This window comes from Fundulus heteroclitus, chromosome 22 (genome assembly GCF_011125445.2).
Source record: "Fundulus heteroclitus isolate FHET01 chromosome 22, MU-UCD_Fhet_4.1, whole genome shotgun sequence".
Taxonomy (NCBI): domain Eukaryota; kingdom Metazoa; phylum Chordata; class Actinopteri; order Cyprinodontiformes; family Fundulidae; genus Fundulus; species Fundulus heteroclitus.
The window spans coordinates 18,488,412-18,514,053 of record NC_046382.1 but is presented as its reverse complement, the minus strand read 5'-3'; the positions used below and the strand labels follow the sequence as shown (position 1 = coordinate 18,514,053).

The following is a 25,642-nucleotide window of genomic DNA, read 5'->3' as shown; positions in this document are numbered from 1 at the left end:
ACTAATAAAATAGTAAATCTTTGGACATAATTGGTCAATATTTGAATGAATAGAATTACACCTCACAGAGAAGTAGCTTTTATTTGTCTGGAAATGTCCCCAATAATGATGTTTTTATGATGTGTTATTGTTGCTTTTGTTGGCTGTATTAACATTAACGGATTTGCAGACATCTCTGGACCTTTTAATGCTCAGACCCGGCTCATTACCTTTTCTCTGCTGTTCTTAATCAGTGTTTCACAAACCGTTATTTAATTTCCCAGAAATCTCACTTTCTCTCTCAAAGTATTTACATCGCAACCGATTCATCCAACTCTTAAAAATTGCACAATAAACCACACATTGACTGGTTTTATGGGATGATTTATTCCATTTGATTCTTCATGAAACAATGTAATTACATTTTAAAGCCCAATCCCTTTTTGATTAATCCACCACAAAAACAACATTCGATCTGCTGTCCAGCTGTTTTTGCTGCCAGTAAGGGGAATTTACCAAGAGAAACAAATGTCTTTTTAGGCAACTTCTTTTCTCTTTGTTTCCTGTTGGCATTTCTAGCCTCATTTACTGTCTGCTGGCTTTATGATTCCGTTTCAGAGGTTGGTCAAACATTAGTGTTTCTGATAAAGTATAAAAACTCCTTTTTTTTCGTCTTTTTTTTATAGCCCAAACTTCCATGTATTCGTTTGGGAGTGTTTCTGACATACCAAAACAAAGCAATGCATGATTGTGAAGTGGAAGTAAACGGGTTTTTTCAAAGCTTGGGGATTGTTTTACAGCCCAACCCTGCTTTAAATCTATCCGCAGTCTTATCCCTGACCCATCAGGCGTGTTTGCTGGTTTTCATGGTGCTTTTTATTCGCTAATGTTCTCCAACAAACCTTAGAGGCCTTCCCAGATTAGCTGTGGTTATACTGAGATTAAGTTACACCGGTGGATTTTGTTTATTAATCAGGTGCCCTCTGAAGGTATTTGGTTGCATTAGATGTTATTTAAGTGTATGCAAGTAAAAGGCACCAGATACATATGCAAGCCTTACCTTTCAGATTTTGTAAAACATTTTCAAAACCTTGTTCCACTTCCAACTCAATGTTGGTCATCCCAATAAAATATCTTGATGTTTGTAGTTTTTACATGACAAAATGTGGCAAATACGTTATTCGAGGCATCATCAAAATACTGCATTCGCATATTCTTCTTACCACTGTGTAAAATGGCTGCTGTATTGCTTCTGTTTATCTGATTAGCTTGTTTTTTTTAGTGATTTAGTGTGTAACCTGTCTGTGTTTTTGCCACTGTCACAACCAAATTTCCCCATTGTGGGACAATAAAGGATTTTTTTTTTTAATCTTATCTTCTTATCTTGAATCCCCTGCATTACAACTATTCCCCTTCTGCAGACTTGAGTTTATTATAAAACAGACATTTGGGGGAACATTAGGCAACATGCTCATCATGTTGTATGTATTATATCATGAGGTAAAGTTAAGCTCAAAACACATACTTAAGAGCCAATAAACTAAAGATTTAAAGGGGTAATTTAGTGTTTGCATTTGGAGTAACACTGGAATAGAAATGGACTATTTTTACTGAATATGCTGTCAAATTCTGCTCAGTGGTGGCGAAGAGCCAGTGTCCTAATTTTTTGCATGTCCTGATCCAGAGTGAGTTCTTCCATCAAACAGAACAACAACATTTTTGTGAAAAATCTAACTTTGGACGAGAATAAATGATGTCTTATGGGTGTGGCCATATTCAGCTACAACCCAATTCTGTTCTGATGAGATCAACGGAGGGAGTACACCAAAGAATAAATAAAAAAAGGAGAACTCACACAAAGGAGGAATGTGCATATGGCAATGTATAACCTTTGTCTGAAAAAGTGGACTTGGATTATAAAATTGGGAGTTTAATTCATTCAATGGAAGATAGAAACACATTCCAGCATGCAGATGGAGGGAGATCGCTGCTTCATAAATTTAGTCAAAAGACAATTTATTATGTTTTGCTCCTATTTATCTGCTTGGAGGAACACTAAAGCTCACCATGATGGGGTAGACCCAGCCTTGCCAGTACATATCTGTCTTTGTAGGACAAAAACAGACACAAAATCCCACATACTACATACAAACATAACCTTTGACAGACCCAACATCAGAATTTGTGATCAGAAATGTGGATGCTCATACTCTATAACTTCAAAGCAACATAAATCGGATGGCAATCGGCCTTTGGATTCAATTAAGCACAAAGTCCAAAAAGACAAAAGAAATCAAAAGCAGACTTCTGGACAGTGAACAAGAAAGAGATGAGAACTCCTCTGAAATGTCTACTCGGTCTGGGGGAGGTAGGAGTGAGCAGCCCATGAGTGGATTTATCATTCCATCTTCAGCATCGACATCACGTAATGCATCAAGTACACTATCTTCCGTAATGGATGGGAGTGTAGTGAAGCTTGAAATGTCATTATTTTCCAGAAGTCTTTCTTTAGACTATTTGATTAGGTGTTACAAAACACCAGTAGAAGGATGTTGTTTTTTTTATTCTGGAGAAAACAAAAGCATGAGGTATTATATGATTTAAAAAGGAACATCAACATGATGTATCCAAGCAGAGAAGAGAATTATGTTTGTGTGTAAAGTAGGGACTCTTGCATTTGACTAGCAATATGTAGTTGTTATACTAATGCGGAAAATTTCTGTAATGACCACTCTACGTGAGATTCAACATCTCAGACATTACAAAATATATATTCAATGTGGGTATTGAGAGATGTTAGAGTCCCTCCTACTGACCAAATATATTATTTAGCCTTTATGCAGATGAGGAATCCAATTCAAATGAAATATAATATTTCGCACAAGTAGTCCTTTGCATTGGCGGTATTGCACACACACTGACATTACAATGTCAATTACAATTTGATATATTGTGGAGGTCTAGCGGCAAATTATGATCATAGAGGTGGATCTGGATTTTGACTGGCTTATAATAAAGAAAATCTAATTTTCTTGAGATTGCTTTTTGATAGCTGGCTTTGGCAAACTGGCATATCATCTGCATAAAATGGAACTCAACAAATCAAGATGGCATGATAGGAAGACTGCAAATATTTAGAATCCATTTAAACCTTGTCAATAATAAAGATCTGTGATACTTTACTCCGAATACATATGCAACATACACATTTCTGTCATTACATTTGCTTCAGGTAAAAAAAAGTTAATACGCAGCTAAGGAAACTGAAGGGCGTTTTGTCAGTATGAACAGTAGGAGCATCTGTGTTTCTGGCAGACAAAAAGGTTGCACCCAGTTGATGTCATGGCTCTACGTGCTGATTTGCTAAAAAGTGGCCACCGCCTGTGATAGTATACATCTGTTCCACATACAGTGTGTAACAATAATTATTGTGATGCTTAAGCGTCCAAAATGTTTAAGAAATTAGAAGGACTTATAACAATGTTGCTTTTTGGCAAATTTCGCCACAGTTGTCAAATACAGACACATCACATTAACGTGGTTAACTGAATCAAAGGATTTGTTGAGGAACTCTGACATTCCTTTGAATCTCCGTCAGAAGGAAATAAGTAAACACAGGGAGATTAGCTAAAATGAACAAGCTGCAATGTATTGCTTATTTTCTAAATTCATAGCAAACAAAAAGAGAAACATACAAAAGCACTAATGCTTTGCATGTCTCTTGATCTTTATTAAGCTAAAGGCAATAGAAACAAAACACATAAATTCTTACTTTCTTAAAAAAAACCCTGCCTGTGGGTTTCAGCTGCCTTAATGAAAGCTGCATGGCCTTTCCTGCAGCCAGTTGTAATTAGGCAGTCACGTTAGAAACGCAATGCACAGCAGCGCTGGTGTCATGGGACAAATGGGAGCCCGTGCTGGACTGAAACAGTCGTAGCTTCCCGTCCAGGGTTCCTGTTAACAGCTAGAGTGGCGAGAGAATGAGAGGGAGAGAAAGAATGACATCAGTGTCAGCGTTTACTTTTCTGGATGAACTTTCTGAGCAAACATGTCATTCAACACCCTCCTTTTACAACCGACTATTAAATGGAGTTGCATACCAACAGCCCTGCTTCCTTCCTTCCACTGAGGTTAGGACCAATACGGTCTTTCCTATGGAAATTATTGATTTTCCATACCTCTCGTTTATTCTAAAAAAAAAAAACATGGTGCTGACCTACATTCTGATATGTGACTTTGATTAACCAGGCATAGATGCCAGTGTCAGTCATTGTGAATTAACTGTGTGTTGATTGATAAAACACTGACTGCAGTAAGTTAAAATCACTCTACACTGTGGTCTCTACTCAATACTTAAGAAGGACAAATGAAGATAATAATTTTATTCCTAAATTTTCTGTCAGCAAAAAGACTAATTAAAGGTGATGAAGCATTGCCTCAACACTTTCAAGGCCAAACAGCTTCAGTAGGGGATGGTCTCATGACATCACATCTTTGTATGTTAGTTTGTCACTTGCTATGCTAGCAGTAATTAGTACTGTCAGATCCAAGCTTTGACCTGTGCTTGAAGCTAAGATATCAGCATTTACCAAATGGTAGTGATTTGGAGGCCAGAGACATGGAGAAAACCAAAGAGTACAGATTTTTGAATTTATCAACAAATTAGCCACCAGCAATTACATTAAGCTCACCTCGTTGGCTGTGGAAACGTCCATCGTTTTGATGGTTCAGTTGGAGGGTGAGAAAATTACATTTCAAAACTGTGACTGTTGTGTTTAGTACGAGTTGTGTCTTGGCTCCAAAACTCGCTTAAATTGGGAGTCAGACAAACTAACATTCAGAGAAAAAGTTTTTGAAGATTACCATTACCAGGTTCTCATGTGTGTAAACATTTGCTGTGTAACCAGGGATGAAAAACTCCAAGGAAATAAAATTAAATAGTAATACTTTTATATTAGTTTTAAGAAAACCACAAAATTACAAGAATGGCAACAAAACTATAGAAACTAAAGAGGCAATCTTGAATCACTGGTTTCCCCTTTGGCAAGAATGTAAAAGCTTCATTTTGTCGTGAAAACAGACCTTAACACTATAAATTCAAGCAGTCGGTTTTCTCCATTTTTTAAATTTATTTCTCCACTTTTAGTCACTGTATGGCTTGCTCTGACCACCAACAATTGACTGCTGTTTAGCAGAGGTGACTCCTACATCCCAGAATTCATTGCAGAGTAACATCTTTGAACAATTCTTGCAGGAAACCCATTTGAATACAGTGCAGTGACTTGCAAACAATATTCCCACATCCTGAACATTTCCACATTTTGCAACCACATATTTCAATGTACTTCATTGGTATTTTACGTAACAGAACAACACAAGTTAGAGTATATTTACGAAGGGGAAAGGCCCATTTACATGCTCTTCAAAGATTTGTGACACAAACACATCTGAAAAGTGTGACATACCTTTGTATTTAGTACCCCCAAAGCAAAACATTGTTGAACCCCATTTCTCTACAGTTACAGATGCAACTTCTTTTTTATCCGGTTAGCTTAGCAGTTAGCTTCGGTGTTAGCCGTTCATTGTAGCTCCTCTGTTTACACCGTATACTTTGAACATGGCTGAGAGTCGCAAGAAGCAAACCGCGTACAAGTTTATGAGAAGAAGAGGAAGAGAGAGTAGTAAGAAATAAGACCAGAATGGATTTGGGAGATTTACTTCACACCCCTGTGGAGTGTGAGAGCAAGGTAAGATGGTCTTGCACATACACAATTATTCAAAAAGTGACTTGGGGAAACTTCCAGAAAAATTGCAGACTTTGCCTTTAAATTGCACACAAGTGAACTCTGTTTACTAGTTAGGTGACTTTGGTTACCCTGGATTTATTTCAGGGTGTCAGATCAACAGGGAGTTGAATAGACCAATTCATTGTTATTGTTTTGATTCGGGTTTTTTGCGCATGCGCGCAGGACTGGTAGGCAAAAGGCGAACACAATGGCAGACGAAAACAAAGGAAACGACGAGTTCTCGACGTATTTTTGTTCTTTAGATAACGTATCACAAGATTGTTATAAGAATAAGTTGATGGTTGATGGCATCCGATTGCCACATCCATACAGCAAAAGCCTAAAGGGATGGAGCGAGTCTGTGAAATGCTGGCCAAGTGTTCCGTACCGCGACATATACCTTATCAACACGGCAGGCCAATACACACGAGAGAGCATGAAAGCCATGAAATCACTTTACGGCTACAACTATTTCATATCGGGACATGTTCAGACATGTTTGTGTAACAGCAGAAAGTCGGGATGGTTTACGTCTGTTGAAGGCTCACCTAAAATATTGGACAATACAGTATAAATCTCAGCTCTAAATATTTTTAGGGTACTCACTGTAAAGTAGCTCTAAATCAACAATTGAATATATATTCTGTTACTGGATATATTGTCTTATTATTCCTTTTCACAGACTCATGCCAGAGGGTTTGCACATTGTACATGTACGTATATTATTACGAAACAAACGGTTACGTCTTGACTTAAGTATATATCCTAATTTTTATTGAGATAATTATTCAAGTAGAACAATGACTAGTGCAAAATTAAGTTGTATTTACCGGAGATGAAGTGTAGACTGCAAATTCTGTCATGGAATGATGACAGAATTTGCAGACAATCCCGATTGGGATTGTCTGCATCCTTTTTATTTAAATTATCCATTTCTTTCTTCATTCTTCGTCCTTCGGTAAACGAAAGAAATGTCCATCCAATGATTTGGAATGCCTCTGTGTGCAACTGGGAGCACAACAAGTTGTAGGCATTGTTTAGATTCCAAAAATAAACTAACTAAAAGTACGCTCTAAATCACCCGTTTTGTCATGCTGGTAGGCGAAAACAGTTCTGTTTTTGCCTACCAGCATGACCCGGATGTTGCTCGTGACGTCACGCGTGAATTGGTCTTTACTGATGCAAGTCACGCACTGTACATTACTATTTTCATAAATTGCTGAAAAGCATTTTTCCTCCTTACATTTTGAAAAATAATGTTTTCGCTGAGTTGGTTTAATGCTTCTGTCTCTGTCTCTCTCCGAGGTCGGTCGTGTCTTTTCTCTCTCTGCAGCTTCTACCCCCCCCCCCCCCCTTCTCCTGCTTTGCTATGTCTTGTGTCTTGTCTTCTGAGCACTTTCTTCATGTCAACCGAACTCTGAACTCTGAAAAACATGGAACTGACAAGCTGGTCTCTCAATACTATTGATAATTTTTTCGACAGGTAGGCAACGGAAGGGGGACCCGTTCCTGTCCTGATTTGACTTATTTTGTGAGATACACCCTAAGTTCCTGGAGGAAAACGGTGTGTCTTTAGACCTTGTCATTCCTGGACGTTTGAAAATTTTCACATTGGATTAAGGATACTGGGATCTCTACTTATTGTTTTTTGTGGATTTTTGAAGTATCGGCAAATACAGCGGATGTTGGAGCCATTTGGCCTTGATCAGGCTGCCGGCTGCATGACGCGCTCACTATGGCTGTGAACGGACAAACCTGGCAGGTGAATGGAGCGAAGCCGAAAAGCTGCCTGTGTTGGAACACAGACTGACTTTGGTGGTTGAACTCAAGGGGAGATGGGATAAAATCTGGAAGTAAAGCGCGAAAAAGCCCAATAATTTGGAAAATTGGATTTACTATGTGGAGCCAGCAAAAGACTTAAAAGCTGACAGGAAAGGCAGTGCAGCTTGTCTCATAACAAATAACATATTTGGATTCCCTCCCTATCAACTCCTGGATTGTTATGGTGGAGAGTGCTCAGAAAAAGCCTCCGGCTACCCCCCTCCCCCGCTGACACCTGAGGATGCTTCTCTGAACTGTGGGCTGGCTGATAACATCAAGGACAATGGCCTCTGGAGATGGTTCACGGAGATAAAACACTTTCGCCCAAACACACACGCATAACTGATACTCATAATACTGATGAATTACGCACACGCGACAGGTCTCAAATGTTTACCTTCTGCATACATGTCGTATTGTGTTATTTGTGCTTTTCGTGCTATGAGGGGTTTTTTGTGTCGGTTGTTTGTCTTTTTATTGGTGAGAGCATAAATAGGCAAACATCTGTCTCTTTTTTTCTCCCCCCTTCTATCCCCCATGTTGTTGCACTTCCTTCGACAGTTTCAAGGGCAGCGCCTCGTGAACTCCGTGTAGGCGGGATTCGGGGCTGTTTGGAGGAATGTGGCCTTGACGGCTGCGCTATTTAGCAGCGGCTGACTGGCTGCGTTCTTTGGCAACGCAAGGCCTCAGTCAATCGTTCCCCCCAAAATGTTTGTTTGTTTAAGTGTATGTGATGGACGGTTGTACTGGAACTGATTTTTTGATTGCAATGCAAATTGTAATTGACAATAAAATTTGATTGATTGATTGATTGATTGATTGATAAAATCCCAATAAAGCAGACTGACGCTTGAGGTTGTAACGGGACAAAAGGTGAAACAGTTCAGCGGGTACACAAGTCACTTTAGTTTCATTCTCTAGTGGTTAAAAGAGAGAGTTAAAGAAAGTTGGGAAATGGGCTCAATTTCACTTTGTTTTCAAACAACAAATTTGAATAGCGTTTAAATCAGGTCTTGTTGTAAAACTTAATTACACTCCCGGAGTAAAATGACTTTACAGGAGTTTAAAAATGATAAACGGCTTCCTTAATTCCCATCCCTGGGGATTCTTGTGTAAATGTCAGTGCCTATATTAATATCCTTTATGTCAATTTTTTATTTGTTTTTTTGGAGGCGGCTGGGGGGAGCAGGGTGGTTATTAAAAACGGTATCTCTTCGAGAAAACCTTTCCAACAGAAATAGAAGAAAACAATGTGGTTAAAAAAAAACGTTTGGCGCAGCTGTCGTCCAACATTGTTTCCCATGTATACTAACGCACTGCTGGAGAAATCTTTTACCAGCAGGCAGATGACTGTGCTGGAAAAGGGAGTCACACATGCTGTGGTCCGAGGATGACTCAAGCATCATAAACCGGCGAGAAGTTATTCTGCCTTTGATGGGGGAAAGTTTCAGCCACTTTTAAATACACAAAGGATTTCTAAGTGTGCTTGAAGGCCAAAGACAAGCACATTTCTTCAAAAATATAGCCAAGTAAGGATGAGAACATCACATCTGTATATAGGTCTCTGTTAAGTAGTGCAGCAGCTTACTTTAACGTTTCTTTAACCTTAAAGGAGTTGCCTTTTTCTCCTCTCACTCAGAGACCTTAATTAACAGTCTAGGTCCTGCCTCCCAGACTGCAAAAGCAGCTATTTAAAAAACTTAACAGGGTCAGAGACCAGCACTAAAAGACACTACTACCTGCTTCATCAGATGGGTTTTTTTCAATTATTTTTCATGGTAACATGCAACAGTAAAACTACATAACAATTTTTAATATAAAGAAATAAAAAGAAAATGTTGTTTTACATTTTATACTTCCAGTAAATGTGTGCTGCCCTACACATAAATAGTAAACTGGGAATTAGAGTGACCCATAGGACCAGACGTCAGAGCTTATTGAGAGAAGCTTTACTAGAGACAGTCACGGTCGGGTCAGGGGGCACCGGCTCAAGTGAGTTATCTAGTTTTCCAAAACGTTGCACTTCGAAGAAAAACAGGCCTCATAGTTTGGGTCCAGTTTAAAGACTTGATTTGCGTCGTCAGTTGCCCTGACGCAATTCGACTCAACTTTTAAACAAACATTTAGCAATTTTTGTTGATTTATTGTATTTTTGCGGACCATGGTCAGACTCGAAACCTTTCAGGAATTCTAAGTGAAATCAGACTCAGGACCCGCAGGAGACGCACTGCATGTTACATAATATAAGTTACTGTCAGCTATGATGGCTAAATACCACAGAGCACAAATCAAAAGTTCAAAGCAGGTATAAATATGACACTTAAAAATGCAGCACGGATTAGATTTTCAATGGGTACTTTTCTCAAACACTGGCAGCCTTGAGGAGAGAAAGTGTCAGCTTGTAGGAAATTTACGACTGTGATAATATGATCATAGTACTGATCTTCGCTTCTACTGGTTTCTTGAGTGGTATAGAACAACCCTCCATTATGGCAGTATACGTAACTTATCTGTACCGAGCTTGTCAGGGAAAGGAAGATGGATTTGATACATGAAAAAGTAGGCAGGCAGCCACAATGTTCAAGGTTTTCCCAATACCAACAAAGCAATGAAAAAAATGATGTAGCAAAATGGTCATAGATTGATTTTTGGATTCTATAAATAAATAAAAGTAAATAAAATATTCTTTACAATGTCTGTGCCAACAATATGAAATCCTATAGGGGGGGGGGGGACTAAGAACTCCCTTAACTGCAAAAGAGGAGATGCATGACGTTTTGACAGCAAAGCAGCCAATAAGTGTGGCACAGGTGTGTCTTATTATGCCACTTATTTCCCAACTCCAACATTGGATCCCAATAGTATTTTAATGTTATTTTGTTGTTTTTATTTTACACTGTGGCTGCTAGTTAGTGTGAAGGACGCTGTAGGAAATATTTGTGTGCACTGGTATTAGAGACCTCTTATACCCAACATATTCTGAAAGCGAATTGAATGTGAATACTGACACTGGTGCAAAAATTATCCTGGTACGATATTGAGACCAGATTTTTCCCTCTACCAATCTGTCATTGATTAGCTATTTATAGGAAAGTGATAACAGTGATCTCTCTCCATCGATATAAGATAAGATAAGATAAGATAAGATAAGATAAGATAAGATAAGATAAGATAAGATAAGATAAGATAAGATAAGATAGGCTTTATTGATCTCACAATGGAGAAATTCACTTGCCACATCGGCTCATACAAGAAGGTGCAGAGTAGGAAAGGTGCATTCAGTTATATACAGTGAGTCTTCATATATACATATGGATCAAAACAATACAAAAAGAAATAGGACATGGGAGCACCGGAGACACGAGAACTGTATATCAGCTCCACGGTCCGCTGATTACCAAGGTCAATGTTGGCATATCTGCTGTGCGGGATAGTGAATAGGATGATGATTGTTGTTTTGTCTCACGACAAGGCCGCTGTCAGGTATTAGTGGGAGCCAAGAGGCAGAGGGGAGTCAGAAACAGGGCCGACGGCAGCAGCTGGCCCGCGGGGTGCGATTACTTCCATCTATGTAATCTCAGCTCTGTTTCTCAAATAAAGTGCTGGAACTTGACCACCTCACCGTTTCCTTATTCAATAAGTCATGAAGGTCAGTTATGGTTTGACTTACCTATTATACGTGTCTACGAGCCTGTTCTAAAAAAAGCTCAATCCACAAGTGAGCTGTATCTAAAACTTTATTTTATTCCGCTACTCTTCCTGTTTATTCACACTTGGATTTATATAGATTTAAAAATGAAAATATCTATAACAAAGCATGAAAATGTGTTTAATTTGCATATTAAATACGCAAAATAATCATATTTGCGTATTAAATAATACTGTGTATTTTTCAGTGATGTTATCATGGGGTTGGTTGTTTGTACCTGTAATACTTTATCGGTTTGTTTTACTGTTCTTTTTATATATATATCTTTGCAGGTGTAGAATCAGACTCCGAGGATGTCATCTCGCTCTCTCCTTTTCCTCTCCTCTATTTTTCACCTTTTCTACTGATTAGTATTTTGTCTAATCTTTTTCTCTTCTTTTTTTCTTCTACCTTCCCGTCTTTCTGTCCATTGAACATGAAATAAAATCTAATGAAGCTTTTTGCATACATAAGTCAAGTGGGGCGCTATGGCGAAAGCAGTAAGGCTCCACTTTTGAAAGTAAAATCTGTTAGTTTTGTTCGCTTCCATTTCATTAGCATTGCATTTATTTTGTAAATATTTTGTAACTGAAGGATTACACAGCATGTAAAATAATACATAAATAAATAAAACCGGCAGGTGGTTTCTTCCAGTCTCAATTAAAAATCCAGATACTGAGAATAAACTTCAAAACTATCCAAAGGCAAAATATGGTTCCATCAATCAGCTATTTATTGGGAGATATTTTTATTTGTCCACAAATGCTTCAATTAACCAACTACTACAGTCAGTAATTTTGATTACTAAGTTGTATTGCTTTGTGCCATGTGTGATTCAAACCATTGAGACTTTTATGATTAAATCAATCCCCGCTAAGTGGTGCAAATTACCTTTTCAAATGTCAAAAGGCCAAAATTGAAATGATACAGTTAAAACGTCTGGTGGGACACCAGCTGTATGTTACACTTCGCTGCACAGAACAAAGATGATACAGTAGTGAGAGCATGAAAGTCATTCACATGATTCACTTACTGCTCATCTAAGTTTGGATAACACTGTGTGTGAACCTTTTTATACAGCTGGTTGTGTCAGTAAGGGAAGAAAGCTCTGCCCAGACTCTGCAACTGAGATTCACAGCAGTGGAGAGAAAACAGCTCAGAGACAAGACACATGATCCAAAGCTCAGAACAAAACAATGTGTCCTATTTTCTTTACATTTTTATATCTAAATGTGACCTATCATGCTTCCTTTTAAACCTTTAATATAGGCCTACGGGCTTTATAAAACATGTCGATTAAATTTTTTGGAAAAAATCTTTCTCCGATAATGAGATTTCACCTCCCCAGTTTCACTTATTTTGAGGTCCTTTCAGATTGAGCTGTTTCTATTTTATGCAAAGAAGCTGTAGCTGGTCGGGCCCCCAAACGCAACGTTTACACTTGCACTTCATGTACGTGAAAATAGCTGCCAGCAGATGTACGACGGTGTAGCTGTACACCTTTGACCCTGAGTCAGACCCAGAAGCAGAATCGGAGCCTCCTGTACAACCAGCAAGGACGAGGCCAGTCAAAACAAAATTTATTAATTGACACTATAATGTCACACGACAGTGCCCTGTGAGTAATGACAAACTCACGCTCTGGTCTTTTATTTCTTGTTTTTTAAGGGCAGCCCTCCTTCAACAGGAGCACAACCAGCTACTGTAACAGCTGTTGTTATGTGCAACATGCTCACTCGCGCTGGCTTCTCGGCTACCATATTAACACTCTATGCACAACATTTTCAAATTATTCGGCAGACGCTAAAATCTGGGAAATGTCCATAGATAGCTTGTGTCATGGACAAGTTGTCCAAAACTGGGATTTTTCCCAGAAATTGGAGACATTTGGTCACCCATAGGTTATGAAGAAGTGGCCTATTGTTAGGCCTATAGCTTGTGCTAAATGACAAATCCTGTTCATCCCAAACAGCAATGGCAAACACACAAGACAAATCCTTAAGTACTTACATCTCTGTCATCTGCAGATTTACAAAGAAGAGTAGGGTCAGAACTTTCTTTTGGTAAAAGTCTTTCAAAACAAGTGAAGTGAGTCGCACAAACCCCAATTTTCTTTGGCAATGTGGCTGGAACATTGCCATCAAAAACAAAATGAAGCCATGGGTCTCTGTTGTCCCTGACTGGGAAAATATCCTTTTCTGCAACCATTGTGCAAAACCTACACCAATAAAACCACCTGACCAAATGTGCTCCTCTTTAAAGGTGCGTTTCCACCGAACAAGAATGAGACGGTCTGAGCGAGTGATTTACGCATCATGCCTTTGTAGAGGCTCATTCAGGAGCGAAACAATGTGTAGCAATGCGATGGATGCTTTTCTGGCGATCCGAAACCGTGCGATTAGGGCAACTACAGCAAAGCGTGAGCGAAGCAAAACTCGTCATGACTTTCACAGGAGTTCAGAAATGGGAACTTTTCTGTCAATTTGTGTCACGTCAGCCAATCACGGACTAGATGTTGTTGTGACATACGGCAAAGAAGTGAAGTGGAGACAAAGCTTTAATCAATCAAAATGGAAAATAGAAAAATTATTGTTGACATAGGATGAAGTAAGGAATGCTCTTTAAATGGTTCGTGTGTAGGTTTGAAAAAAGCTGTTTTAATTTAGCCCATAAGAGGAATGGTAAATCATTCATCATTTGTCCTCTTGTTGCTCCAGAGCTGGTACTATACACCAGTAAGCTTATAAAGCAGAGCCAGTGTGAAAGCCCACAAGATTTTGCACGACAACAATGTGAAGTAACAATAAAATCTGAGCCCCTTCACTCTAGCCTAGAGTGAAATGGCTCAAAGAAATGAAACCCAGTGGAAAAACTGCCAGCTTCCTGATCTTTTAAGAATTAAAAGAGAAAGCATGAGTGAAAAATGATTTGGAAAATATAACATTATCTGCCTCTGCCAGACATCAAAAGCTTCCCAAAGAAGCAAATATGGAGAACATCTGGTAGTCAAATGTGGCTAAACAGCAAGGTGAGCATGGGTTGGGGACACATTTTTTAAAAAAGTTAAAAAAAAATGCAACATTGGTAGCCTAATATCCAAGTAATCTTAGTTTTCTAAAGGACTTTTACATAGTTGTGTTCTGTCATCTGTTTTTATGAAAATCAGGCTTTAAAATCCGGAAAAGGATGAATACATTCATGTACACTATTATAATAAATAAACTGCCTTATATGCCTACAGTGCCTCAGCTCCTGATGCTTTACGCAGACAAAGTAAATCTAACAACTAAGATGGTTTGGGTTAGCATCTCCCCATGACAGCATCCTAAGTTTCAAGGTGTTAGGGAATCTTACATTTTTAGCTGTCGCAGTGGTAATTTAACATCTACACAAGCAGTTCACAACTAACATTGCAGTTTTTTTTAGGATGAGATCACCAAAGAAACACTAGCGTCGAACCCACATTGTGAACATTTCTGCTGAGTCTAAAGTCTCTAGAACAACAATTATTGGCACCCCAAATATTCTTTTAGACAAAGTGTGACCATGGTATTATTCATGATTTTTCATTTATTGAAGTTGATCAGATTCTTTAAAAACCTTTATGGTAATTAGTAGTCTATAACTTCCTGTTTCAGTCGGGGTGTAATTCTGGTGTCACAAAGAGGCCCATTTGTCTTTGCTTGTGTTTAAAAATGGCAAGTTAATAAAACATGTTTTTTTCTGTGTAATGCTATGCTAATCCAATAAAAAAGTATGTTTTTTACTAACTTTTACACATCTGTACCACTGTTGCCAATAAGTGTGGAGGACAATGTATACATTTATACCCAAACGGTTTGAATAAAACATGCTGTATTTGCGTTGGTATATGTCACCACAACCTTCTTCTGGATCTGTAAGAACAAACCAGCATGTCAAGCATCTGAGAAAAACAAAACGAAGTCTAATGTGGCAACATTTTTTTTCTTTTGGAAGTTTCTGCTTTTAATCCACGTCTTATCAAATAAAACAGAGTGTCCAGACGAGTTGATGTGGAGCAAGTTTGCTCTGACTGATTAAGTGCGCTTTCAAACTGTGCAGATCACCTCAGTCAGTAAATGGCTGCCGACCAAAGTTTCCATTTTCAAACTTGAAAATCTGTATATATCACGGCTGTGATGAAAAGTTTTCTGTAAATGGAGTTACACATGTGGATGTGCAAATTTAAAACATGTGCTTTGGGTCAAACAGGCGGTCATCTAGTCTCAAGAGTCGTCATGCAAAGGTTGTGATTTTGCTGCAGATTTAGAAAGGTTTCAGGTGCAAATTATTTTTCTCTGAGGCGATCCAAACAAACCTATAAATCATTTTACAAAGGAGTTGTTCATCTTTAATAAACACTGGCAACACTATTACACACACTGCAGGATCTATCTACGTCTATATCTACAGTATGTCTGTCTGTCGACAGGAGTGTGACGCCATTCACAAATCCAAACACTATCAACTTCCTAAAAGAGTCGTTACAAATTCCCCACCACAGGTTAAATTAAAAAGGAATATTTGAGACAATTTAAATCAGTCATCATCTGCAAAGGGACCATATCATGCAAAATCATTTCTTTTAGCCCTTAAATACATTTTGTGGAGTACTTGGAGTCTCTCGGAATGCAGAAAAGTTGAATGTAATATCTCTGTAATAGTTTGAGTCTCTGCTACTGTTTAGTTTTCTGTTTTGGGTTCTTTCCTGTTTGATTTCTGTTATTGTTTATGTTCTGTCTCTGGTTTGTTTTTTAATTTCTGCTAGGATCTCGGCACTGATTACTGGTCTGATTACTCACTCTGCACACCTGCTCAGCTCCACCCCGCCTGCAATCATCTCTCACCGGTTTCACCTGTTTTCACCTCCATATAAACTGCGTTCAGACCAGTCATCAGTGCCAGATCATCTTACCACGCATTCGGCTGAGTCTCTGTCCCGCATAATCCTGTTCCTATTTTTTTCTGTTGATTTTGACCCCATTTGTCCCCGAGGATCTGAGCCAGCCAGACCTGTTAAGCACCTGTTTCTGTTCCTGTCTTTTTTGGACTGCTTGTTAGTTGCCTTAACTGGTTTGCCTTTTGACTCAGAGTTTGCCTGACCCATTTTTGTAACATGCCGTCCTTTTTTGGTTCAATGGTAATTTTTTGGGTTTTTGCCTGTTTTGTTTTCTACTGTTAATAAACAGCCTTTTTCTAAAACCTCTGCTTGTCTGGCTGAATCCTGGGTTCCCAGACATGAATCATTACAATCTCCAAGTGCTGCGTTGATATCTTTCTATTCTATGTGTCATATTCTTCAAGCCATTCAGTTTTCTCTGTTCTCCATTACATTATTTTAACAGCTAGGTCAAATTATTTGCTGAGGAGCTGCTAAACAGAACAGGGTTGTTTTTGGGGCTGTGGGACAATAATAATAAGAAATTCAGACCGAAGCATTGCAGTTCCACTTTTTAAACACCCCAACTGAACAATTTAAATGTGAAAAGGAAGAACTTTGAGGTGGTTATAATGCACAAAAAGCAAATGTTTCATGTTGTCCATGTCCAAGTTCTAAAAGCTTTCTGTCTCAATTAGTATGATATTAAAAGACAGCAAAACAGGTGAACTGTAATGACATTTCTTTTACAGAAAGATATTTTTTTATCTAAAGAAATAAGTTATATGTATAGTACCTTGCAAAAGTATTCATATCCCTTGAACAATGCCACATTTTTATATACAACCATAAACTTCAATGTATTTTACTGGGATTTCATGTGAACTAGAAGGAAAGTTATTTTTTTTTCTGTTTTTTCACTAATAAAAATCTGTGCATTCTGCACCCTTGAGCCAATACCTTCTAGAACCACCTATCTGCACAATTACAGCTGCAAATGTCCGTTTATCTTCACCAGCTTTGCAATCCCAGGACTGTAGGTTTTGGCCGTTCATTATTTTTCATAAAACAATTCTCAGTCAGATTAGATGAACATCATCTAAACTGACTGATTTAGATTTAGGCCTAGACTTTGACTAGGCCATTTTAACACCTACATATGCTTTGATCTAAACAACTCCACTGTAGCTCTGGCTGTATGTGTTTTGCTCCATCCGCCTTCCAATATCAACTATAACCATATTTGATCATCTTTCTGAAGAAAATAATCCCCAAGTTATGCTACCACCATGATTAGGTTGTGGAGGACAGGTTAAGGGTAATATACAATATTAATATATATTAATATATATATATATATATATATATATATATATATATATATATATATTTTTTTTTTTTTTTTTTTTTTTTTTTTTTTTTTTTTTTGCCACATGTAGAATTTTGCTTGTAGGCCAACTAATTCAGTCTCATCTGAGCAGAGCACCTTTTTTGCACCACAGATGGTGTGGCAAAAGTTTTCTTTTAATAACTTTTTTACAACCATAAAGGTCTGAGTGTCCAACTAGTAGCTGTGTCATGGACTGCTCCCACCTAACCTGAGAATATCTTTAGATTCACTATGGGCCTCTTAGCTGCTTCTGATTAATGCTCATGTCTTTGTAGGTTTGTCATAATGTTTTCATTTTCAGACTGCACAGTGCTTGGTGAGACATTGTTTACTATCCTAACCCTTATTTACCCGGTTATATGATTTCTGACCTGTCTGCTATGTTCCTTGACCTTGCTTTCACATTTTTCTCAATTTCACTGTCTCTAGCTATCAGTTTGTAAAGTGTGTTATAATCACATGGTTTCCTGTGCTCATTATTAAGATGCAGGTAAAAATCTGTGTTCTTCAGAGATAAAACTGGTTTAAATGTTTAGAAAGCTTATTGATACCTCTGGTGTTGCAGGATTGAAAGCCACAGTGAGGACTGTGTCTGAGTGTCTCTGGAGTTTGTGGAGGTAGGTGCTGCTTCGGATATCGTATACATACGCCTGAAATAAAAGACACATCAACAAAAAACATTAGCGATTACCATCCATTAACAGATGCAGGGTACAATATAAAAAAAATTAAGGAACGACCATCATCATGGAGATGAAAGTCAATTACTGGCTTTTATTTGAAAAAAAAAAATGGATACTGAATCATATCATCACACAACCTTAAAAACATTTGAAAATGAGAATGGGGTCTAAGTTTTAATTTATTCTAGATTTTTTCCCCCCTTAAAATCAAAGGTAAAATACTGGCCCCAAAATATAAATATTCTCCCTAACATATGGTCAAATGTCCCTTACCAAGGTACACCACCCAATTTCTGTAGCCTCCAAAAAGCTTCTGCAATATTATAGCCAAATATTTGACCACTGTTGTTTGCAGAATCATGAGAGTTATTTAAAAATACCAGGGGGTCCTGGCACAGACTCAGCTTTTAGGCAGGATCCACACATTTTAATAGGTTTTAGTTTGGGGCTTTAGAAATGCCATCTTTGGTCAAAATGGTTAAGAACAACCTATAACCCCCAAATGATGATCTTAAATTGGAAGTCTGTTCTGCCACCTTCGGTTTTGTTGTTTTGAATAAAATCAGTGTGGTAATGTGTATGGCGTCCTTCACCTCTGATTAACGGCGAGCCAGCTCTGGTATTCATTAAGTGAGATGCATAGTAATGCTCGTACAGTGTTTTCCAAAGGAAAAATACTTTTATTAAATCTTTTTAATGAACAGTTTAGTATCAAATGATGATTCAAAAATAAGCTGTATGAATGTAATACCCGTTGTGCTTTCTTTGTTTGTATAAATCTACTTAATTAAGACCATTCCAAAATCCTATTTCAGGAGGATTTGACTCAAGATTTATGGAAAAGTGTAAAACAATCTAAGGGGGTCCTTTAAGGGTGCTCCTGTCCTTTTGTCCATGATTGCTTTTTGATATATTATGACAAGTATAAACGTCTTGGCTTATAGATGTCTCAGGGCAGCCACAAATAAATACCCTGTAGCACACTACAGATACTCTCCCAGTTTCCAGGAAAAGTTGGAAATGTCCAATCCTAACAGAGATGCTCTAAATGTCCATGCTGTGCTGAATCCCCATAATTAACAACATCAACTAGAAGGGATACATTATTTCACTACTTTCCACAAACACATGGGTAAAGAAAGGGGAGTCTGTCTTCTGAAAACGACTTGAAAGTAAGGTCAAGACACTGTCTGGAAAAGCAATTAAAGAGCTCCAGTTAGATATGAGTGCTCTGTTTGATTTTCCTAAGGACAAAATGTTTAATACAGATGACAAACGTCGGGCATAATCACCCTAAATGGACACGAAACTGATAACAATATCAGGGCCTAGACCTGGTTAAGTTCTTCTGCAACGATTTCAACGTCTGCAACCAAGTTCAGCAACCAGATATGAAAAACCTGAGTTGCTGCAAAAAAAGGAAGATTTGGCATCTAGACAGGAAACTTAAAGCCCAGAAAAGAAAAGAGAAGTTTGGACGGTGAGAATGATCAGAAGGGTTGCAGGGTAAGTAAAAGTGAAGGAGAAAGGGCATTTCTGCTGAGACCTTAAAGAGGACTGAATAGGAGGAGAGTCTATACATTTATATAATGATGAACCAGCAAACATACCTACCAGCAAGAGGATTACTCTTGCTGGTAGACTATAACCCATCCATCCATGCACGCTTATCCCTCATGGGGTTGCGAGGGGTGTAGACTATAACCTTTGGATAAAATCAATCTGTGTTGTAGCTGCTTCAATAAAAGCTTGCTCCTTACATTATTCTCACTGTAGTAATTTCGAATAAGTAAAGAGAGAAAGCTTCTTAGGCATCATCATGAGAGATCGGATGGCAAAACATGAACCATTTACACAAATCAAATGCCAATGCTGTTAAAATATATTGTTCAGACAGGAAGACCGGCTTCCTAGCAAACTTACGAGCTGCTTTGAGAAGCTAATAGTACGCTAGGTAAAAGCAGCTACACATCACTTCCTCAAACCCGGAACACCGTGAAACATCTTTGTGGCTGTTGTTGAACCCTAGCTCAGGGAAAAACAAGATGATGAACTAATCATACCCAGGGGGTCACAATGGGGAATTTTTACTCTCCCTTCCTGGAAACTAACCCTGGGGTCCTGAAAGGCTGTATGACCACTGCTCTTTTCACTTTGCACACATGGCTGCATACCAGCTGTGTAACAATACATCGATCCTAATGATCCAATTACATCGAGGAAAAATGAAAATATCGATCATGTAGTCATTTTTAATATACACCTATATTTTCAAATTCACAAGGCATGAGACTATAGTGAACAGGTGATTTTTTTTTCATATACAACTAGAAGAATGCTGTTTTTGATTTAAATATCTGTAAGAGCTTATTAAAAAAAACGGTCAATCCCTATTTTTAGTTTTTGTGAGTTGATATCAACGTAAATAATTGTGTTAGATGGGCAGATGATATTGCATCAAATCGTTTGCAGATTAGTTAACTGATTTATTTATTTTTTCATATTTTTATTAGGAAGTAATGCAAATTACAACAATAGAGATGTGTATCCATATGTACATCCTTTTCACATAGGGTATCATAGCAAGCAACAATATGTACATATTGGCACCATAAAGGTACTGTGCATCTCGAAGACTTGAGAACAAGGGATATAGTCAAACTTCCAGGGTGTTTTTGTAAATTAAGTGGTACTAGTTAACTGAATTTAATGGAAATCATGTCGTAACAGACTTTGTGATATTGGCAAACATCGTGACGTCATACAAACAAATTTAAAACATCATATCATGAAGAAATGAAACTAATGGATGCAGCATTTGAATGTACCTAAACAGTTTTGAAAGCCCCTCACGAGACAACTGAGCTTTTCCTCCCCTGGCAGCGCACCAGTTGGCTATATTGCTCGCATATTCACTTTGGGTCCAAACGCATCAGCCAAAGGAAACAAATAAAACCAGGAGCTAAACTATAAGCTACACAAAGAAAGTACTTATATCTAGTACAAATTTCTGCTTTGACAATGTTTAAACTGAACAAAACCAGACATTTTAATTTCTAACTCTATTATGCTGAGATGTTCTGAAATGTAAGCTTGATATTTAAATTGCAAGTGAGCTCTCATTGGATTCAAGTTCCTCCCAGTTTTAACAACTCATCTGTAAAAAACCTGGTCACATCAGTAGCAACTGATTTAACATTTTCCAGAACTCAAGAGCAGTAAACATAGGAATGGAAATGGATTATTGGAGCATACAAGACAAGTTTCTGTTGTTCCAAAGGAAAAAGAACTCTGATTACTGATTACAGTCTGGTAAAAGAGAACAAACTGCAAGACTTTTAAAGGGATCGGGCCTCTTTCCGATATGATGATGACTCACAATGCAGGGAACACATAATGTCACTAAATTCAAACTCAAATTTATTTATTTATTAAACCAACTTTTTAGCAAAACTGCAACTTTAAAAAAGTAAAAAAAAAAAAACTGAAACATTTGCTCTCTGAACTATTTGATGGGGGCGGAGCATTCCTGGGTCTCCATTTGTAATTGGGAGGATGTAATGACTGTAATATCATGATAGCATAAAATGATAGCCTGGTATGCAAGTGGAAGCAAAACTGTTCTGCTATTGAACTTTTTACTAACCCATTTTTTTCTATTGAACCACACGTCTACCAATCGATATATATTGTCAATGAAATATCGTCCGGCCCTAAAAGCACTCATTCCTTTCTCCAACATTTAATCAGGTTGCAGCATACAGAGAGAGATCTTCTGATCATTCCTCTATGCAGCTCTAGCTCTTCCAGAGCAATTGATCCACTCTCATGCCCACCTCATCCAACAAATTTTTCATAGGATTTTCTGGGGAGGTAAATGGTAAATAAAATTAACTTATAGCGATTTTCTAGTCATACCGACCATTCAAAGTGCTTTAAGAAGTGGTAAAGAAGGCTGATTCTATGTCTTGTTAACCATTTCTAGGTTGATTTGATCCTATGTTTTGGATCATCATCCCATTGATAGACTCATAATAACCCATTTGAGATAGGCACCATGATGAAGTACATGATGTCATACACTTTAACAAGGTACTTAAGGTATTTTAAAAAGAAATAGGCCCCCAGGATTACGATTCCCCCACCATTTCTCACACTTAATCTAGTTCTGCATCAGTGATCTTTGCAGATTCATTTTACCTGCATAATGGGGAGAGAAAAAATATATAGAGATTCTAATCTCCACTTAAGAAAGTAACTTAAAAAAGTTAAAGTTAATAAAAAAAAAAAAAAAAAAAAAAAAGCTTTGGTTACATTTATTTTAAATGGGTTGTTGGGGGCAACAACAATTTTACCACTGGTGAGTTTGATTAAAAACAATAATTTCTCTTATTCAATAAATCTGATTTTTTTTCTTTTTACATTTATTTTGTTAACTCAACTCACTAATTGAAACACATTTAAATACATACACATAATTTGGTAACATCTTTATAACTCACGCATTTATCCTCAGAGCCAGAGGCGATAAACCGGCCGCAGGGTGAGATGGCCAAGGAGCATGGGTGGCAGCGATTCACGTGGTTCTCATAGCGGCGTACGCACCTGGTACCACAACATACACACAGTATTACAAAGTTTACATTAAAACTAAAATGAGTCAGAACCTAAATAGTTATTATTGTTCAATAAACGGGCTGCACAGTGGAACAGTTGGTAGCACTATTCGCTTGCACCAATAAGGTCCTGGGTTTGTATCCTGGCATGGGTCATATCCTGGGAATTTCCATGGTCTCCCCGTGCATGTGTGGTTTCTCTCAGGCTACACTGATTTCCTCCCACAGGTCAAAAACATGACTGTAAGGTTAATTGGTCTCTCTAATTTGTCCATAACCTGTCTGTCCTTTGTGTCTTTGTGCCCAGTGTCTGTTGAAGAAATGGATGGATGTCTGACAAACCCATTCCAGTAAACTTGGAAGATTTACATTTTCCTCACTTTTCCTTTGTTAACGTAATCATAGTTTCACCTGTGTACAAAGACATTGTGTCATAAAAAAGGTAACATGATCCCCTAAATTAATCTAATAACCAGCGTTGTATATAGCACAAGAGTAAAATTCAGCAGCTCCACCTTTTGCAGAGATCTTAAACTGCTGAACAGAAAGAGTTTAGCATGACTCAGGTCTAAATGCAGGAAACAGGGAGATGTCAACTATGAATGGGTCCCTTGTGCAACTTCTGGACTATTTAATTTGGTTTGCAGCAGCATGTAATGTCTTTAAAATGCCATAACAGCTGGCTGACCTAGGAATCCTATACAGGATGGCATGTTGGCAGGTCTGCGCTTTAAAAGGATTTGGTGAAAGCCCGTCTTTGACATTCACATGTTAGTGTCATTAAGCTGGACTAAAAGTAGATCATATTCACTTGTGACCATTAAGAAATTCTATATATGCAGCAGCAGCCGCCAGGTTTGGAAATAGATTTTTTATAAGAGATGAAGACAAAGGCTTTGTCAGAATACTAATACAGCTTAAAATCTGTTCTTTTTGTGTTCTCGGTGAGCGTCTTACTTTATTTAAATTTGATAAACATGTCTTTTAAATGTAAGCCCTTACATCTTATAATATTAAGCATTGTAATAAAAGTAATGCCGAAATAAAAAAAAATAGTTTGTGGCTATCACCCAAAACAGTCAAATGAGGAAAACCATTTCAGAATAAATTACAGCTTTGAAGAGGGCAACATCCAATCATCAAAAAGGATGATTTTATATATTTGTTGTGGTTGAATGAACTTGGTTTTGTTTGTACATATTTCTCCAGACTTGTGCGTATTAACAGATCAAGAGTAACATATACAGCAAACATTCTGCAGCGCCGCTGTTTCGTTTTAACATTCAGAACTGTGGCAGCTCTACCAAAAACCTGTCGCCAACACGCCTTCTTAAAATAGCCTCAGCAGATCAGGGTTAAAGCTCGTTTGATTTTCTAGGTCAGAATGTGGCTGGAATGGTTCAGCAGGGAAAGGTGCTGACGCGAGCTCCACAAAGCCACATTCGCCGCGTCGTGTGAGTGATGATTGTATGGAATTTTCCTGATGACTAAGACAGACCGCGTTAGCAGCTCTGATCCTCTAAGAAGAGGCCCTGCGGTGTTACTGAATCCACCTGAGCTACCAGTGTCCGTCATCGAGGTGATCCACAAATGGAAATCAGCAGGTTTTGGACAAAAGTCATTAAGATTTTCTTCAGAGGACCTAGCAATCACAAATTGTGTTCGTGGGGATTTTCTAAGCATTTTTCTTCCCTCCCTGTCTTTTGAAATGACACGCAACTCAGACATATGAGAACCTGTTTCATCTAAGGTTTCTTCTAATTTTATAGTCAGACAATCGACACAAGTAGGCACTAAAGGATTTTTAGCAGTACCAAAAGCCATATGAGACCTATTCAATACGTTTAAGAATACAGAAATAACCTAAAAAAAAATCAGTTCTCTTCAATTCCTTCAACAACGAAGAAAAGATAATGAATTTTGTCTGTGATGAAAAACAAACATTTAAACAGATCAGCTGGGAAAGTGACTTAACTACTCTCATTAGAACGAAACTTCATTAAACAGAAACCTTAATTTAAGGCAGGTATAATTCAATAAAATGGTAGTATGAAAATATAAGGGGAAAATTGGCAAAAAGTGAAAACTCATTGTTTTTCTGCCTACGTGTGTCTTGCCTACTCAACTGTAAATACAAGGTGTGTATCTATATAGCACCTTTCACAGATCAAAATCACAAATTTCTTCAAAAAGAGAAAAACATATCTATTAAAGCACGTTAAGACAAATAACAAATTTAGGGCAAATGAAATAATATAAATAATCTATATATAAATAATGTAATAATCATACAATCATCAGCAGGGATATGCTTGAAAATATGGCAGTAAAAACTAGGAGTCGACTTAGAAACGAGGTGCAAATATTCATCAGACAGTAGGTTTTGTCTGTGTCTGGGATGAGGAATTTGATATGAGAACAGCCTCAGACATGAAAGAATGCAAAACTTAATAATGTCTTCTTCAAGGCCAAAAAGAACATTCAGAGATCCCAAAAGGTCTCGATAAATCATCTGTCTTACAAGGACATCTGTGAATCGGAGCCAAATAAATATATCCTCAGCCATTAACTTTGGAAATTGAACACTTGCCAGTACAAGCATCAAGCGAGGAATGTTTGTGTTAGAAAAATGATTATGTAATTTGAATATGGCATTTTTACTCTGAGGAATAGCAAATGGAGAGAAAACAGAAAACTAATGCTCCGTTCTTGACTGAACATTTATCTAATAAGGAAGACATTTAACAAAGGTTTGACAGCTCCTCTAAATAGTCCTATC

At 37.8% G+C, this 25,642-nt stretch overlaps 1 protein-coding gene across 1 annotated transcript in view; it reads right to left on the bottom strand.

Moving 5' to 3' along the window:
* Nucleotides 1-2,496: 2,496 nt before the first annotated feature.
* Nucleotides 2,497-25,642, bottom strand: part of wdr27 (WD repeat domain 27) — a 55,181-nt gene continuing 32,035 nt past the window's right edge. Inside the window, exons 22-24 of the mRNA XM_021314664.2 lie at nucleotides 22,750-22,852; nucleotides 18,116-18,214; nucleotides 2,497-3,943 (exon numbers count right to left, since the gene is read on the bottom strand). Coding sequence (XP_021170339.2) covers nucleotides 3,830-3,943; nucleotides 18,116-18,214; nucleotides 22,750-22,852 — 316 coding nt within the window. The 3' untranslated portion in view covers nucleotides 2,497-3,829. The remainder of the gene's footprint in view (nucleotides 3,944-18,115; nucleotides 18,215-22,749; nucleotides 22,853-25,642) is intronic.